We start from the raw sequence: 19,577 nt of genomic DNA, 5'->3' as shown, positions 1-19,577 counted from the left end.
CACGTGGTTTCTTGCCCGCTTCAGTAATGGCGCCCGTGAGGCTTCCGAGCCCCTCTAGAAAGATGGCACTTTATTTACATCTTCATCCGCTTTGACCAATGGGCTCTCGCCGTTCTGAATGTGCCGGCAGTCGGGAAAGTCACCTGATTAGTCTTTCAAGATGTCCGCGGCGCCAGGTTGCTCAGTCTGGGGAATGCAACCCGTGCAGACCGTCCCATAAACCCCGAGTGTGGAGGGGGAGCCGGGCCGATCCACCGCCATTGGCGCTTCCCTAAGGGGTGCGTATCTCGTGCACAGCAGCCCAGCCTGTTGGAGGCGGAGGGGGCGGGACGGGGCTGCAGGTGTCTGCTGGGCGCCGCGGGCCCTGCTCATCCCAGGCGGGCGGCAGCGGCACGTAGGGAAAGCGGGCTGGAGAGGAGCTTACCGGGGGGGTCTCTGGATGTGAGCGGAGGCTGATGCTCCGGGTGACGGTCCGTGTTTCAGGGGTAGGACAGCGGAGGATGGGGAGCGAGATGGGGGAAATCCACTGATGGGAGGGCTCACAGCGTGTGGGTTGGGGGAAGGCAGCTGTGCGAAAGTGTTCGGTGCCTCTCTGACCGGGTGCTAATGCATGTGCCTGTATCACAAACACGACGCGCCCTATTGGGTTTTAGTATGGTGGTGGTGGTGGTGGTGGGTGTTTTTTGTTGTTTGTTTGCAACTTCCCTAAGCACATGATTCCAGCTCTTCAGTCTGTATTCTAGACTAGATTATTCCAGTTGGATCAGTTCGGGCATTTCTTGTGCTACTTGTCACTTGTAAATGAATAGACCTTGGAGACTAAACTTTCTTCTCCTTTAAGGTGATTTAGATCCTAACTGAGACAGTTGGTAGGATGAGGATAATATATAGGGATGAGAAGCTCCCACTGTGGAAAAAGCTTGAGATGGAACTGCTCATGCTGTAGCTGCACTGTTGGCTACAGACTTCTGGATTGTCAAGATATTGCACTTTACTGTCCATACAGAAGTGAGAGGGGCCAGTGCTCTCTGTTAACCCTCATGTTTCCTGAGAGCATTGGTTTTCTAGGCCAGTGGTCCTCAACCTTTTGGGGCTGCGGGGCGCCCGGGGGTGGGGCCACTTACGTGCCGGGCGTGGGGCCGCGCACACACGTGGGGGCAGGGCTGCGCCCGTGCCCAAGGGCAGGGCCACCCATACACTTCATACCCGGTGCCAGCGCCACCAATGCTCTGCACTCCCGGGGCCGGCGCCTCTCCTGTGCTGCACGCCCAGGGGTGGGGCTGCCCATATGCCACGCGGCCGGGGCCGGCACCAATCCTATGCCGCACGCCCAGGGGTGGGGACGCCCATACACTGTGTGCCCAGGGCCAGAACAGCCCAGGCGCTGCATGCCCGGGGCTGGCACCGCTCCTGTGCCGCGTGCCCAGAGGCGGGGACGTGCATATGCCACGTGCCCGGGGCTGGCACAGCCCATGCACCGCATGCCCAGGGGCAGGGCTGCCCATATGCTGCACGCCCAGGGCTGGCGCCGCCCCTATGCTTGCGTGCCTGTGGGCGGGGCCAGCCCCGATCACTCGGCGGGCGCACAGAAATGGCCCGGCGGGCGCCATAGCGCCAGTGGCACCACGTTGGGGACCACTGTTCTAGGCAATTTTCAGTGCATGTTTCACAGTGATAATGCTTAAATCATCTACTTGAATAAATATTGTGGTATTGATTATATCACTGGCTGGGAATGGATTTCAAACTTTAAAATGCTTTGCGTGAAATAGCTACAGATTAGCTTCTGATTCTAGACCTGTTATGTTCCAGGATCCCTATGCTGGATATTCTTTTACGAGATGTGCTGAGGGAAGCTTTGCTGTGACTTTAGATGTTTTTGTTTTTTTTTGTCTCCAGGAGTTTAGTCACAGTGGGATGATGCATCCATTTGGTAATGAGGAAGCAGCCTCTCTAGAGCATCTTTTCTTTTTTTTTTGTGAATGTGTGCAACGGGGAGACTGGGAGCTCGCACAGGCCTGTATTCCTCAGTTATATCAGTGGCAGGGAGATGGCTCTGAGAAAGTTGCAGCTATCCTGCAGGCTCTAATAGCTTGTCCATCTCAGTTAAGGTAAGAGCTGTGTGGCATTTTTGTCAAACTTGTGGAAGTTGAAATGTGTTAAATAGAGTTTATGTGATGCAATTCCCAGAAATACAGGCTGATACTTTACTCTGCATTGTAATGTGCCTGTAGAATCCTTGAAGCAGAATATGCTTTCTTGTCAGTGTTTTCTCCTATTACTGTTAACATTTGAGTGCCAACTTGCTCAGAGCTTCACTGATGTATGGCCCAGTCTTATTCAGCTTTCAACCTTGTTCATACACTTAATGGATAAGATGATGTATAAGCTCAAGATCATGCAGAAATTTAGTACAGGTCAATTTTGAAAGACTTCACTGAAGTAATGTAAGTTATAGACGGTGACAGAATCTGTTTTATAGTTGTAATACTGCTGACATTGTGTGCTTCTTGTTTAGAAGATGATCAACCTATTTATAAAAATGCTTGCTTGTTACTAACAATACTTGAGATTAAAAATATAACTTCTCACTACTTAATTTGTCTGCTTTTCACATTTCTCAGTTTGGATAGTGAAACAACCTTAAGTTTCACTTGTTGGTTTTGCTCACAATTACTCAAGCACATGCATGAGGCTGTTAAGGTTGGTTTTCAACGTTGTGCAATTTTTAAAAAAAAGAATCCAATATCTCTTCTTAAGTCTGCATAACTTTTTTGTGATAATTTTTTATTATTGACTAAATTGACAGCATTCTGGGAAACATTTTTGTCTGGAGGGGGGAAAAAACCCAATTAATTTCCTACTACATTAGGTAATTAGGTAAAGGTGTTCTGGTGCTTAGATTTTCTGTATATGCGATTACTTTTGCAGGTGTGGACAGAACTATAGCCCTCAGAGACTTGCATGGCTTTGGCTTCTTGTGCTCAAGAAATGGCTGGCATGGGATCAGGTAAAGAAGCTTGTTCTAGATAATTTACAAATGGAAATAATGCTTGTAAACAGAAAAATAATAAATGTTAATAGGGAACTACAGATTTTGAGACTTACTATTTTTAATACTTACAACTGATTCCTTAATTTTTCATTAAACTTAGCAAAAAATGAAAGTAAACTTTTTGGGTTTATTTGATTTTTTTTTTTTTTTTTGCAGCTATGTGAGCTACATTTTTAGTGTGCATACTGTGTGTGAAATTTTACTACAAACAGAGAGCGTGAATTAGTAGCTTACATTTCTATAGCCCCTTTCACCCACCAAAGAGGAAATAAACCAAGGATTGCACAATACTTTATAAATGGTATACTTTAAGGCGGTATAGTTACATACGCAGAACGATTGGGAGGAGAGTGGTAGGCAATTAGCATATTACATCAGGGAGACAGAAACAAGGCCTCAAAAAGGGGAGCATTGGTCATAAGTAAACTTAAAAAACAACTCGCCCTTCTCTATTTATTTTGGGTCTGCACATCCTAAACTCAAAACTCCGGTCATCTGAAGAAGTGGGCTGTGTCCACGAAAGCTCATGAAACCATCTATATGTTTTGTTAGTCAATAAAGTGCTACCAGACCATTTGTTGTTTTTTAAGTTTGTTTGTACAGACTAAGGCTACCCCCTGAAGGTATTGGTCATAAGTATGTGTGTCTTTCCTCACTTTTTTCTTTCCTCTGACCTCATTGCCGAGGTTCATGAATTTTCTTGATGTTTGAGGAAAGATGGCCCTATTCCAAAGGGGTTGCAGGGAAATTACATTTGCTAGCTACGTAATTGGAAATAGAGAATAGAATCTGTTGTATAGGAACAGACCGTAGGTATCTTAGGATGGGAGACAGGACTTTTAATCCCCAATAAAATAAATATCTCTGAATATGTCGGCCCTAAAGTATAAAATATTTTTTATCTGTAAACCTAAGATAGTGACCCACATCTTCTCTAGCCTTTTTAATCTTTTTATTCTTTTCCTGATAATGTCAGAAAATAATTCCAGCTGTTCTCCAAAGAGAAACTGAATTCTTACTCCTCTTAGAAGAACTGCAAAAGGATATCTCAGATGAAGTCCTAAAGGTGAGCTGAATGCCTGGTTTACTGATCATTCTTAAGATCAAAGTTAATGCTAAGAGTTGTCTGCTCTGGTGTTTGAGACATTAACAACCTTTTGATCTTCTCTGCAGAAAATAAAGGCAGTTGAATGTGAGGACAATTCAGATTTACTCACTTCAGTTAGTGAATTTACATACATAAAGGTGATGATTTTGGCTAGAGGTGGATTAGTATAGGCAGGTGCTGAGCAAGCTTCCCTACAAACTTGCTAACAAACCTGACTCCTGGCCTCCAGCTGCTCCTGCTGTTGCAGTCATACATAGGGATGCAAAATCCTGTTTAATAAGTTAACCAGTTGAACATGAAGTTTGACCGGTTAACTGATTGAATGGGGGATAAAAGTGGGGCTGTTTCAGCCTGCTGGGTTGGAGTGGCCTACCCTCCTGCCATGGCTGGGCTGGATTGGCTCCCACACTGTGGGCAGAGGTTGTTCCAGCCCCACAGGGCTGATGGCTCCCAGCCTTTGTGGGCTGACAGTCAGTAGCCCTATTCCCACCCTTCTCCCCTGCTGCTGCTTCACATTCCTAGTCATACAACTGTGCACCTTCATCCTCATGTCATTTCCTGCTACATCAGACTTGAGGCTTCCCTGGCCAGAGAATATTATTCATATGGTACTTTTCTGAGTTGCAGAAATTGACTGTAGACTAAAAGCATCACATCTTGAGTTTAATGTAAGATATGAATTTTGGCCTCCAGGGAGGAAAGGCTAGTGTGCTAGCATGAGTTGCTGAAAAATATTTTCGATAGGTTTGAAATCCATAATGGCCAGAACAGCTCTTGTTTTTAAAACTTTTATTGCCCTCTACCATTCTGCTGCAGCTTACAACTCAAACTCAAAATGAGGTTTTATTCCAGACAATGGAGCTGGTGCATTTGTCTGGCTGTGTGAGGGAAGGAGAGTTGTTAATGGATGACCTTAAGAAGGCTAAGGTGTTTAATGCCTTTTTTACTTCATCTCATTAAAAAAAATAAATTTGCAGTTTTAAAAAGATTTGCTGGCAGAATTGGGGGAGCTCAAGGGTACAGTTCAGGAAACTGCAGCCAGCTGCACAGTGATTGTTGAGCTAAATCCCCTAGTCCTACATAGGTTGCAGCCAGTATGGTTTCATCATGGTTTCATATCCTCTTATTTGCCTGTTGTACTTTTTTCATTAAATCATATTGTCAGGCTGATCGTTTGAAATCAAGCTGAAATTATTTGTCTTTACTCTTGCCACCTCAGTTGAGATTTTATGTATAGAGTGGGAGTGTAAAGAGGTTAAGGTTTGTGAGAGCCTTTTATATACAGGAACAATTAAATATTACAAACTTATCTCAAAGGCATTGGGGAGTAGGAATGGCACTTTCATAGTGCTCTTCATGTCGCTAAATCCATTCTTCAATTAGGTTTAATGATCCTAGTCTGAAAGATCTAATAAGGCAGACCAGACTGAAGTAAAAGTATCTTTACTAGCAAGACTGACCATAGTTGCAATGGATACAGGAGTCATATCTTGGGAGATCAGTTTGTATGAAGTGCAGAAGTATGTCCCTTACGACCAGACACCATTATTGTCTATAATAATTCTCCAGTGCTTTATCTAGACTGGCTTTATCTAACATATCTGCCTTTTTCCTCCCAGGAGCTGTTTGAAGCATTTGAATGTGTCCAGAGCAAGCATGAATCGGACAGGAAGAAAAGAGATGGACGCGCTTACAGATTCAGTGTGGAAACTACCTCTGCTCTCCGGAAACTTTTGTTGTGGGCACCCAGGCGGGCACAAGCCCTTCTGGAATTCCTGCAGTGGGAACATGGCACACCCAGCTCTGCATTCCAGCACAGTTGCTCTGTGCAAAACATTTATGTTGACTTTCTCCGTGACTCCTTAAAATCTCTGCAGAGGCTTCAGTGGAATCCAAAATCATCAGGAGAACTGGATCAGAGTCAGACAGTAGATGCAATTTACAGTGCCCTTAGTGTATTGCATTTTGAAGTAGAGCCTCAGACTAGCGAGCTCCGACACTTGTGCAGGGAGCTGTTGGATGCTTGCTGGGCAGAAGGAAGCCAGCTGAAGGAAGAGAGATTACTGGGCTGCATCCTGAGAAAGCAGAGCCATGCCTTGGTCAGTCTGTACAGCAGTGTCTTCACTGAGAGGACAAGAGAGAAACTGCTAGGGCCAAAGTTGCCAGGAAAAGGTATGTTTTGTTTTTTCATTAAAAGTTGGACCATTGAGACTTTGCAGGCAGGACTGGTTGAGGGAGGAAAAGGGTGGGAGTTGGACCACTTAGAGATTTTTGGTAGTTATGGAATATGAATGTAGATTTTCCTTGGCAATTCCCTAACTGTTGCACTGCTGACTACCTTGCCCAAGTCTTGCTTTCTTTGGAGGTAGCTCTTGGTGCTTGAAAATAATCACATTTATGTGTATCTCAGGTTCATCTGAGCAGTTGGATACAGAGCGGGTAATGCTGGCTTTGTTCTCAGAGCCTGAACAGGTTTATTCTTGGAAGACTGCCTATTTCTACTGCCTGAGCAGCAGCAAGCACTTTCTGGAGCAGATTCTGGTATGGAAATAAAGATGATAGAGAGGGGAAAACATATTGGTGGATCAAGTTACCACCATGATTTCAGCATTAGAACATTTTACATTTGACTGGAAGTCTTCAGGAGTCCTGATTTTTGGTACCAAGAAGTTAACCAGTAATTGTTTTTTATAATCTGTTGACCCATCGGAACTGTTTAATCTCTATTAGGGATGTTAAAATGCATGTAATTGGCTAACCATGTAACTGCTGAAAAATTCAGTGGCTACACATGGGGCGGCAGCCAACTCCCCGGGAGCCGGAGTGCACCTGCCACCCTGCTCCCCGGGAGCTGGTGTGCACCTGCCACCCTACTCCCCGGGAGCCAGCTGCTGCCTCTGATGCAGAGGCAGCAGCACAGGACAGCAGCTAGCTCCCTGGAAGCCAGACTGGGAGTCCGTGTGTAACTGTTTAGGTAAAGGATAAGCTCCTGCTTATTGGTTACCCGTTTAAACGTTTATGCTCTTACATCCCTAATCTCTAAGATTTAAGATATCAGTATGGAGGTATCTAGAAGATTTAAATCAATGGGGTCTGATGGTTGGAACAGAGGATGTAAGTCTCCTGTGTTCTGCTCCCAGCCCTGCCAGGGATTCTCACAGATTCATGGAGTAACCTTGGCAGCCACCTAAGCTGTGTGATAGAAGTATTTCCTGTGTAAAATGAGGACAGTGATACTTCACCAAAGAGTTGTAGTGTTAAATGGAAATTTATTAAGTGCTTTGAGAGTGGTGAGTATAGGGATGTAAGCGAGTAGTCGTGTCAACCTGATTACTCGCTTCCCCCTCCCCAAGTCACGGTAGGGGAGCCACTGCCCGTGGCAGGCTGAGGCTTGCTGTGGGTAGAGGCTGCTCCAGCAGCAGCCTCTGTCCATTAGGGGTCCCAGTGGGGAGCTGGCCACCCCTGGGACAGGGGCTTGCTGCCGTGAAGCAGCCCCGGCCTGTGGCGGTCCGGGCTGGCCATGGGCAGACGCTGCTCCGGCAGCGGCAGCCCCTGGCCGCAGCCAGTGCTGGCTGCCACAAATCAGTTGCTCTGGCAGCAGCTCCTGTCCGCAGCCAGTCTTGGCAGCTGCAGATAAGAGCTGCTGACCAAGCAGCTTCTGTTTGTGATGTCCAGGGCTGGCCGCAGATGGGCTGCTGCCACCGGAGCAACCTCTGCCCGCAGCCAGTCTGGGCCACCGCAAACAGGGGCTGCTGGACCCGTGTGAGCTGGGACCAAGCAGTCTCGGCTCGCATCAGTGCTGTATTTTGTATGTAGTAAGAGCCGGGTGAGCTACCCCTGCTGTGGCTCTGCATTTTAAATGTAGTAAGTGCTGGGCAGCTCTTACTACATTTAAAATGTAGTGGCGCAGCGATCCTGGTTCATGCCGGTCCGGGATCTACCCCTGCTATGACTTTGCAGTTTAAATGCTTGTGCACCCAGCTTCTACTACATTTAAACTGTAGAGTTGCAGTGGGGGTTGCTCCTGGACCTGCATGAGCTGGGATGGAGCACCTTCTCTTACTGACTACACAATTAATTAATTACCCACCCACCTTTTAACATCCTTCATTGAGTAAAAGGTGCTATAGGAGATAAAACTACACAAAGTCATATTGGGTGCAAATTGCATAGCTTATCTCAAATGTATTTCAAAATAGCTTATTTATAGTCTACATAGCGCCAAATTTCAAAATAGAGCACTATTCTGAAACATCCCTTAATCCATGTGGAACGAGGTTTACAGAGATGTCAGAATAGCGAGTTTGTTATTTCGAAAGCTATTTCAAAATAATAGGCTTGTTTAAAAGATGCAGAATAGCTATTTTGGGATGCTGAAATAGCGCTGCAGTGTAGACGTGCCCATTGAGAGCATGAGATTCCAGATAAGATAAATCTTGGTTCATCTATTATTGGCTCAAATTGCATTGGTAACTGCATTAGTTTCTAGTTTATGCATAAAACCTATTTGTGCAGAATTAGAGATAAGCCAAGGGGGAGTGATTTATTGGCTTTTACTTGGTGACTCCTTTTCTTTGCAGCCTGACTAAAGGTAAACGTGGTGGCCTGTAAAATCTGGATTTGAGGAAGTTAAACCATTTTCTGAAACTGCTATTGTGACAGCCTGCCATCACCCCAATGGGATTCTATATATTTAGAATGATAAAAGCTTTCTTCCTTTTTTTTTCTAGGTGACTGCATTAACACTATTAAAAAGGGAAGACTTTTCAGGCCTGAGCAACTTACTGAGTCGAGAATTCAACCCCCTGAGCCGTCTTCTAGTATTATTAGGGTGGACTCACTGTCATAGCTTAGAATCAGCAAAAAACTTGTTATCTACTCTTCATAAAACTCAGGCAAGTAAGCAAGTGGAGATCAGATTGAAATAGCAGAATGCTATGACTGATGGTTCAGTTTGATTACAGTTATTGTAAATTGACAGATTGAATTTTCAAATCTGAAGTGGCTGCTTGGTTTGTGTGTGTGTGTGTGTTTTTTTTAAATGTAAATTTTTTGCTGTCTCTAAAATGAGACTTGTTCTAACTGCATACATTGAGATTCTGAACTTTAAATGTCTTTCCAAATGTGTGATGTAAGAGCAAAACCTCTGGTTATAATTTTAAGCCCTTTTTAAAAAGGGGTTTTAAAAAACAAATAGCGTGCAGGCAGCAGCATTGCAAGATTGCTTTCACGACATCTCCTTCAGTGTATCTCAACTTTTGACCTGACTGGAGTCTTCTGTGTCCACTCTCCAGGACCCATTTAGTTTTTGACCTCAGAAACTCAGTGCCAAATAGTGCTAATAGTTTTGACTCTGTATTGTGGGTACTTATGTCTTATGAAATGCATTGAGACACTTTGTCCATTTCACATGTACCACCTAACTTGTAGGCACTATTGATCCAAGATGAGTGGTGCCATCCACTTCATCCTGAATGCCCAAAATAAAATCCCCAGGCACATAAATATAAGGAGCTGTAACTAGAGGATCCACTTCATTTTGGAATCTTCTTCCTTTTCGGGGTATACGGAGTTTTTAAACACTAAGCCTGTAGTGCCAATCCAGACAGTTCTGGAGAATGGTTGCTTTGGACGACTGATAAGTGGACACTGATCATTTCACTTCTAGATCATTGCTTGAACTATGTCCTAAGTCAATAATGTTTTAAGGAAGTTACCATCTGATGCCTGGTTAATGAACCTTTATAAGATAGCACAGTCTCTGTGTAGTGGACAAGCATCCATAGCTGAACATAGTCATATTGCAGCAGGGTCTGTAGGCAGCTTGCGCTTCTAAACCGCGCAGTTACCTTTTTTGGGTGTATTGGAGTGACTTTGGCAATGTAAATCCTGTAGTACCCTTCAGAAGCACTAAATTCTCTTTTCAGGTAAAATATTAAAAGCTATAGGGGTGAGCTTACAGACTGGAAAAATGGCTGTGTCAAGTTTAGATAGCTGCATTTTACTTTAAAGAGGCTATTCTCCATCTTATTGCTTTAATGTGTAAATAAAGTAAAAGTGCAGAAATCTGCCTATCTAAATAGAAGATTCCTTTAGCCATCAAACATCTGAACCAAATTATAGTCTTGTGATCTTCTTTGTAGGATAGAGGGGTCTGGTGTGAATGTGATCTTTTCACTTTGTGTTAGCTGATGCTAATTTGCTCACTCTCTCTAACAGGGTCCATGCAATGATTCTGTATTAAAAGAATTCTGCGATGGGCTGTGGGCTCAAGTGGAGGTTCTTGAATGGTGCATACAGCAAAACAGGTACAGCAGCTGGAAGCACTTTTTATTAACCATGTGTTTTGACAAGGGCTTCCCATGTAGCCAGAACAACACGTGCATAAGTTTAACATACAAATGCCAGGTATACAATATCTCTTAGTGATCACATGCCACAAACTACAGAAGCTCCATGATTAGCTACATTTTTATTTATTTATTTTTTTTAATGCAGAAGTTGAGTCAGCGTTAGAACTGGAAAATCCTTGGTGTAGTCATGGTTCAGGTGGTGGATCCATTTTCACCATTCTGATTAGACTTGCTTTTTCTTGCAGTATTACTATCCCAAAGAAGATTCTTTTGCAACACTTGTACAGTCTAGATTGCCACTCTGCACTCTATTCTCTTCATCACCTCACAAATCTTCTGGCCCTGAATGAAGAGGAGGTCATTGAACTTCTTCAGACGGTTCCATCCAGAGACCAGCAGACACAGGGTAAATTAGTACAAATGTGGCTGTAGAAGAAGACCTTTAAGAGTCACGTAATGCTGATAATACTCCTGTCTGAAAGCATCAGTGCTAACTACTTGCACTTTGCAAATAATAAACTTATCAGAACTTTAAACCCAACTTCCTAGGGTGTAGGAAAGTGATTCTCAATAATTTCCTTTTAAAGGAGAGCTCTCTTCTATGAGAAAGTTATGAAACCTGATTTCAGGTATTCTCTGAAGATATTAATTTAACTTTGGTGGAACATGCTATCATATATGTACAGAGTACTTCAAAAATATTTTAAAGACTTTTTCCGAGTAAGCATAATAAAAGTTCATTCATTTTAAAATCATATTTGCTTTCCCTACATATTCTCAGCTTGGAGAGAGAGACCCACCAGACTGGTCAGTTTCTCTGTGGTGTTCATACACGTGATTCCTTGGTTTCAGTTTGGAAGGGAAGATTAAATTATGTTCATAAAAATCCTTGCTCATTTAAAAAAAATCACTGCACAAAACATCCTAAGGTTTTCTAATGTTAGGTTTTATAAAAACCTTTTAAATTTAAACTTAACATTTGGCCCTGTGCTATCTGGCAGAGTGCCTATTTTTCAATAAAATACTCTAGTCCTTGAGAAGTTCCTTAGATTACTATGTTATCCATGTTAAAGGAGTTTTCAAGAGTTTTTCAGACGATCCTGTTGTGTTTGAATCTTTATTACGTGGAGGTAGCGTCTAGGTCGATGGTTGCTTCCTGGCAGGAGCTCTATTTGATGGGTGGTAGCTCTGACTCCACAAAAAGCACTGGGAACTGGAAACCTACAGATTCTTGTAAGGTGTCTTGGTTTTTGTTTTTCCTTTGTCTATGCTGGGGAGGGTGTGTGTGAGAGAGTGAGAGGGTTTCTCAAAAATAAAAAAAGGCGTGATGCCAAAAAGTTTGGGAACCACTGTTCTAAAGGAAGCCAATTCTTGCTCTCCTACCACAAATTGTCAAGATGATGGCTTCCTTTTTTACTAATAAAATTTGTAAAGCCTAACCGTTTGTGTATGCTTGTGACAGGGAGTTGGGGATCAATTAGTGTCCTTAAAGAACAAAGATTTATCTTTATCTCAGGGCCTGTCTCAAATGGATGTTTGAAACAGATAAGAGGTAAAGCTTGGGCTTTAGCTGATTATGGGATAGCACTTGTATGAAACACAACTTGGAGCAGCCTTCTGGGGTTTTTTTCCCCTCTTTTTTTTTTTTTTTTTTTTTGGTTCAGTTATGTTGTAATTATTCCACTCAGATCTTTTTCAAGGCCTGTGCTTTAGACTTATTTTGCTGCTGTGCCATTACATTAACTTTATGCATTACTCGTCTCTGCAATTAGATATTTATTAGAATCTTTTTTTATAATACCAGATTCCACTTGAAAGGCTGCTGCTAAGACGTCTCTGGGGGAGGGAAGGAAGACTCAGTCCATTTAGATCTGTCTGAGCCATACAACTGCACAGAAGGATAATTCTACCCGTGGTTTCACTTCTCTAAGATCACTTTCTTTTACAGAACTAGTTAATGAAAATCAAGCCTTCACTTTTTTTTCTAGCTCAATGGTAAATGAAAAGACTTGCGTTTAAAAGGGATGCTGTCACTGAATTTTTTTTTTTTTTTTGGCAACTCCATTTCCTGGAAGAGTAACTTTTAGATAACATATCCTGAGATTGAAAGAATGGGTGAAGGGGAACCCTAAAAAAACTTGTTTTCTACTCCCTTTATGATAATTAGAAGGGTAATATGAGTGGGCCCCAAAATAACAGCTCATGTCAAACAAAGGCTTCCACCCACTTCTCTTCCTTCCTATGCACACACCTGTCTGCTGCTGCCTCCATTTTATTTTTGCTGCTGCTATTACTGGTTAACACCCTCCTGCAAGGCTGGGAGGAACAGCATACTCTGGATCTCAGAAGAAAGCTCAGAAGCATCAAGGTGATGCCTCTTTTAGTGCATGAGACAGTGTAATTGACCATGAACAAAACAATGAAGCTAAGCAGACATAAAGTGCTGTCAAATGCACAGGCAGGTGTATGGTTATATGACACTAGCAGCTGCCTTTTCTAAACTATCACTCCTACCGTCATTTCCACCTACAGAGGTACAGTTAGGGGAAGCTTCAAGGGGAAAAAAAAAGACTAGCTGAAATAGCTAACTCTATTAACAGCTGTTGAACTTTTGCTTCCAGTGTGGAAAGGACCCAGATGAAGTATTTTAGTTATAGTGGTGTTTGGAGACGTGGTGAGATGGTAAACTATGTTCAAATAGTTTGGACGAAGACTTTTTCTGGAAAGACTTTGTTAGTCAAATCTTTCTCTAGTCTGTGTGGTTGTATCTGCCTATACACATTTCTGAAAATTTCCCACAATTGTTTTAGCAAGAGAGGCTGTATCTGTGCAGACAGAAGACTGGTATTTTTATCATTGCAATGACCAACTGTACTGAATTGATGAAGGTTATGGCAGCATTGCAGGTAAATATCCACTGCTGGTCTTTGTCTGCTGACTCAGGCTTATGGGGCTTCTCCGAAGAGGGGGTTGTCAAATTGCGGTGTAGGCATTCAAGCTCAGGCTGACGCCCAGGTTCTGGGACTCTCTCCCATTGTGGGATCCTAAAGCCTGGCTCCGGCCCAAGTTCGATTGTCTATACCACAATTAAACAGTTCTATAGCCAGAGACCCATGAGCCCAAATCAGCAGACATAGGCTAGTAGTAGGCATGTAGACATGCCCTTAGAGGATAGGATGGTAATAACACCTGAATACTGTCTACGCTCCACTGTTGCTACCACCAATGGAACTGCAATGGATTGTAGGCTGTGCTTACACTGGCAGATTTATTTTGCATAAAACTCCTTATTGTAAGGGCACGAGCCGCAGGAAAATCTGTGCTTCTGGTTTTCATGGAAGTAATGCTTGGGCACTCGGATTAATATAGTTCAAACACTGTTCTAGCTAATGTAGTTCAGATCAATGTAGTACAATAGTGGTCTAAACACTGCAGTAACGTTATTTTAAGTGGTAGTGTTTGGGGACTATTACACTACAATAGTGCAGTATTTATTAGAGTATTATTTATGATCTATATCTGTACTGAAAGCAGAAATGCCATAATATTCTACTGTGTGTGTTTTGTTCCCTGATGAGCTAGGGATGACTTGCAAATTTATATTCAGCATTGCTGTTTTAATGTGATAAGAAGGAAGAATGTTTTTGGTATGTGACACTTTCCTGTCCCTGAAACAAGCTGGAGGGGGGAGAGAATTGGTAAGGGGTACCTTTTAAAGCTGTTGGTATCTAACATAAAGAAACCAAAGGGTTTCCCCTTGTTTAATAATCCCCTTCTTTCCTTCAAATCCTTTACCGGTCACTTTTAATCATGATTTTGTAGCCATGCTTAAGTGTTGTTCAAATGCGGTACTGACCAAATTAGGCTATAAGAGTTTGATCAGCCAATTCGGTTGTAATCAAATTGTAGTGCTGTAATAACTAGTCTGCTTAAGGGAAACCAACCATGTTGCAGGACATATTTATAATATGTTAGTATTTAACCTGCCCAAAATAAGGTTTGGCTTTGCATTGTAAATGGATGTACACTGCAAAGCAAAACCAAATATTGAATGTGTCTATCTCTACTGTGTTGTAACCAACTCTAGCAACACAAGCCTTCAGGCAATGTCTAGGCCAGGATAGTTTTCCTTAAGTTGCCCAAAGTGGCCAAGTATGTATCTTGTTCTCTGTTCTTTGTTCCATGTGTTGTTAAATCATACTGTCATGAAGGATGGCTGGGTGGAGGTCAGCTGTGGAAGGCCACCTGTGTAAGAAGTGACTGGAGGAAAGTGACTGTGGGGTGCACAGGGTCAAGGGTGATAATCCAAGTAGAGGAAATGGCAAGAAGCAAGAGCAGAGCCATTCACGGGAAAAGGAAACTAAGAGCGTCAAGATTACCTGAATTATCAAAGTCTAGAGAAGTAGCAGAAGATGAAATGGGAACCAAACTGTACAGGGGCTTGAAGATATGTGATGCATATATAGAGCAGAAATGTATACAGACTTTCAAGGAAAGCAGACAACATTGCTGACATGGTAAACAAAGAAAATGGTTTTGGTAGCTGTCTCTTGGGGGATATTGAGAGTTGTGATGTGAAATCTGGAGAGAACAAAGAAGAAGAGAGTGTAGTAATTGAAGCAAAAGATAAAAACCCAAGGGTTTAGAAATAGAATTGGAGAGGAAGAGGCAGGGTTGAGATGTGGAGAACTCAGCAATGGCCAAAGTGGAATAGAGCGTAAAGCAGATAGAGGAGTCTTAAAAATAACAAGACTGGGAACCTATGTGACTGGTAGAATTGGCTGTAGAATTGTATAATAATTCTGATTTGAGATATTTAATTCCCTGGAAGCATGTCTACATCTTAAAATAGTAGAATTAAAGGGCACCTATCAATCTGAAAATCTAACTTCTGTCAGAACACTTTGGCCCTACTATAGTCATGAGTATCTCATGAAACTACTCAAGACAAGTTAATAGGGATGTGGGGCAAAATTACTTTTGTTATTAATTGTATTTCCTTTTGTGAGGTTGTTTTCATTATCTTGAACAGTTTATACTACAGATCTTTCTCATGCTGAACATTTGCCCTCTTTATGAACATTGATGCAGGGAGGGCAGAAGAATCCCTGCTTTACTTTTCTAAAGGGGATAAGAGACAGAGGAGAATTTGAAGACCTCTTAGAAACTACAGTTAGTCACTGTCTCTCAAAATGTGTGAGAACTAACCTGCTCGTATTTCACTTTACAGCACTGCCTGTCCCCAGCCTCTTGAGCCAGAAACGCAACCTGGTGCTCTTCCGGGCATTTTGCGCCATGAAGTACGCAATATATGCACTGTGTGTGAATTCACATCATCATTCAAAGTGCAAGGACTGCATGTACAGCCTTCTCAGTGACCTCCCTGAGGACTCGACCCCTCCTAAAGAACCATCAGGAGATCAGCCTCCTTGCCTAGGTTTAGTAGCTTGTACTTATCTAGTTGCTAGATTCTGTGGATAGTAACTTATTTTAATGTTGCACTGTGAACATCTATAATTCATTTATCCAATTAGCTCAAAGCTCTTATGAGCAAATAAGCTTCACAGCATGTGAGGTAGCTAAGAGCTACTTTTTACATGTTACTAGTAGGTGTAAATTATCTACCTCGTAAAGCAATCTAAAATCCTTAGTATTCTCCATTTTATGAGGGAGAAAATATTATTATTAATGAGATGTTGTAGCTGGGATTTTAAAAAATAGCTTGATATTTGTCTCAGAGGGATAGCAGTGTTAATATATCTGCAAAACCAACAAGGAGTCCTATGAAACTTTAAAGATTTATTTGGGCATAAACTCTCACGGGTAAAAATCTGATTAAGTGGATTTTGCCCAATTAAATCTGTTAGTCTTTAAAGTGCCACAAGACTTTCATTGTTCTTGATATTTGTGTAGCTAATGTTGTGGTTACACAGTCTCTCTTAGGGGTATGTCTACACAGTAACATTATTTTGAAATAACATGCGTTATTTCGAAATAACTTAGTCCATGCTACACAGCAGGTAGTTATTTTGAAATGTCAAAATACTTTCAAGCTGGAGGACTTCTTACTTCAACTCCTGTAACCCTCATTGTATGAGGAACAAAGGAAGTTGGAGGAAGAGTTCTCTATTTCAAAATAAGTGCTATGTAAACACTCCCAGTTTTGAAATAAGCTACACAATTGACATAACTCGAAATAAGCTATGCAAATTGAGCTAAGTCCTGCTGTGTAGATGCACCCCTAGTTTTCACTGTCTTCTGCAGTACAGATTGTTAATTTTTTCTTTTTTGGAACATTTACCTTTTTTTATAAACATCCATACAGGAAGGACATTTTCTAAAAGGAATTAGAGATGGAAATACAGAAGTGTTCTAAGATGGAAGATTTGAGTTTGGGCATCAGGGCATAAGACGATCACTGCTGCCAGGGTCAGAAAGGAGTAATTCCCTGCTCCTTTATTGTGCATTAGATGTTATATTGAGAGAGGACTGTTCATCTCTGAATCATTAGTATTGGTCACAGCTGGAGGAAGGATATTGAATTAGATGGACCAGTGCTCTTAACTGATATAGCAAAGATTCTTTTAAAAGTCCATTGCCATCTTGTTTTTTTAATGGATCTCTTGGTTCCCATTCTTGTAACTTTGAGCACCATTGTGGATTCAGAAAGGGGTAGCAGAAGAGGAAACAATTCCTGGAAAGAGCTTTTAAATGTGTTGTTTTCTTTTTTTTAAACATACAGATTGTCCAGCTATTTTTCTTCAGTATCTTGCCAAGTGTCAGCAGTTCTTACGGAGCGTCCCTGCTCCTCTGCATCTGGAACTTCTGGAGAACATTTTCTCCCTGCTTTTTGTCTCCTATAATGACCTCTCCACTGAGACTCCCCTGCCCGAGGACTATGCAGACGAGGATGATATTGTGAAAAAGAGCTGTGGTGCTGGGAACTTGGATGGCAGTGCCAGCCGAGAGTCTTCCACCTCAGAAAGTCCACAGCACCCAGCAGGGCCTGAAAGGAAGGCAGAAAGATGTCCTCAAGCCACCCGGATAGTCTATCAAGGGACCCAAACTATGCTTGGCTCAGAATTGAATAGTGACACCTGTGAATCCTCCAGGCTGAGCTATCTAGATTTGAAGCATTTTGCTAGTGGTGTCAGTGGATTTTTAGTGGACGATCTGGCAGTGGATGTTTTCCTCAAGATGCTCCTCAAGCACCTGGAAGACATTCAGAGTTCTCTCCCTTGGGATTTGAGTAACGTGCCCCATGAGGAGCTAGAATTGATGGAGTGCTTGAATTTCTCTGTGAATAGAGATGCGTTTGGGAGCAGAGTGCTGCAGTTATCCAAATACCTCTCTGAAGCTCAGTGGAGGTACAAAGTAGTGATGAGTAACAGAAATGCAGGTAAGATCCACTGGGGTCTCAGTAGCTCCTTGATGATCCTTGAATTGAAATATCTACAGTACACATGGAAGAGGAATTAGATGGATCAATGCTATGAACTGATATGGCAAAAAAATCTTTTAAAAGTCCTTTGCCATCTTGTTCTTTTAATGGCTCTCTTGGTTCCCATTCTTATAACCCTGAGCATCATTGTGAACTCAGAAAGGGGTAGCAGAAGAGGAAACAATTCCTGGAAAGGGATTTTAACTATGCTCTTTTTCTCTTTTTTAAACTTAAACAAATTACCCAGCTATTTTTCTTCAGTATCTTGACAAGTGCCAACAGTTTTTATGGAATATTCCTTAGTCTGGTGGGCTAGTGTACTGGTCTTTAGAGTAGCTTGCAAGTGACTGTTTTCCCCCATTTCTTCTCTTTCTGCTTCACAACACCACTACATGATTAGTGGGCTCTAGAGAGGCCAAGAGAATACAGAAGGTAGTGCAGGTCAGTCTTGAGGTGTAGTGCTAATGCCTTCTGAAGCCCGTGTGATCTCAGACTTAGCAGAATATTCATGGATCTAAAGTTTTGTAATCTTTTCTCCCACAAACTTGATTCCTGAGGATGTATTAAATACTAGCTATTTTGAGCAGAGCACAGTAGCATGCTGATAGGAATCTCAGAAACTTCCTTAGCATTTTGTGGACAGATGTCTGGATTTCTCATGAGGGCACTGTCTTGGACCACACTAGTGAGTGTCCATCCTTATTTGTATTAGTCTCATAGTTTCTTGCTATGTATTTGGCCATTTTTTAAAATTACATGACCAGTTGCCTGGCAGTGCACTTGTATGTCTATAATAATGACTCCTGAAGAATTCACTAAGACTACTACTCTTTCAGAACATCAGCTTGCAGTCTCCAAGAGACACTACTCCTTAACCAGGTGCTCCAGCTTGAGGAAGCGTCGTCAAACTCAAAGATGGAGGATAGGTGAGTTAAGAAATTGCTGTGGAGGCTGTGTTGCAAGTGCATGTCACGTGATCTGGCTAGGAAGCCAGTTGTTACTGTCTTGAGCTGAATGACTGGGTTGCTCACAGGACTTGAAGAAGAGTACTTGGTCTCTCTCCTCTAGCTTCTCTAGTCAGTGTCCTCAATAGATATAGTAGTTGTTCTGTGTGAAGTGTGACTAGTTCCAATCCAATATTCTCTGGTTAGATGTCATTATCCCCAAAAGGCAACCTGCTTAAAATTGTATAGAAAAATTTCCTAGTATCATGATTACTCTGGAACTTGCAAGATACTGTGCTCAAAAAAAGTTCACCCCCAATCTCTTATGACCAAGAATGAGCATGGCAGCTGGAATAAAAATTACAGTAGCCTTTGGAAAATCTGACGTCCTTTTTGGCTTTCAAATAACATTGTAGAATTGGAATGGGAGTGGGTAACTTTTTTTTCTTCGGTGCATCTGACATTCTGCACAATCAGATGGAGGACCAGATTGGATGGATGACCCACTCTTCTCTTACAGAATGAGAATCTTTTGTGTTCTCTATAATGTAAGTGATGGCTCATGTGAGGACCTCATGGCTGTGTCCAGACTCAAGGGTTTTTTCGAAAAAAGTAGCCTTTTTTTTTAAAAAAAACTTCACCTGCGTCTAGACTACAGCCGCGTTCTTTCGAAATT

General features: G+C 42.3%; 1 protein-coding gene across 1 annotated transcript in view; it reads left to right on the top strand.

The window, feature by feature from the left end:
* The first annotated feature begins 306 nt into the window (after positions 1–306).
* The window catches only part of ZFYVE26 (zinc finger FYVE-type containing 26), a 71,817-nt gene continuing 52,546 nt past the window's right edge, over positions 307–19,577 (top strand). The window contains 12 exon segments of the mRNA XM_006113399.5: positions 307–485; positions 1,900–2,111; positions 2,932–3,010; positions 4,032–4,121; positions 5,783–6,335; positions 6,574–6,704; positions 8,894–9,058; positions 10,383–10,471; positions 10,762–10,922; positions 15,747–15,953; positions 17,259–17,915; positions 18,794–18,883. Coding sequence (XP_006113461.4) covers positions 456–485; positions 1,900–2,111; positions 2,932–3,010; positions 4,032–4,121; positions 5,783–6,335; positions 6,574–6,704; positions 8,894–9,058; positions 10,383–10,471; positions 10,762–10,922; positions 15,747–15,953; positions 17,259–17,915; positions 18,794–18,883 — 2,464 coding nt within the window. The 5' untranslated portion in view covers positions 307–455.

The sequence above is a fragment of the Pelodiscus sinensis genome, chromosome 5 (genome assembly GCF_052426305.1).
Source record: "Pelodiscus sinensis isolate ZL-2025 chromosome 5, ASM5242630v1, whole genome shotgun sequence".
Lineage (NCBI taxonomy): Eukaryota > Metazoa > Chordata > Testudines > Trionychidae > Pelodiscus > Pelodiscus sinensis.
Note: the sequence above shows the minus strand (reverse complement) of the source record. Positions and strands in the feature narration are given on the sequence as shown.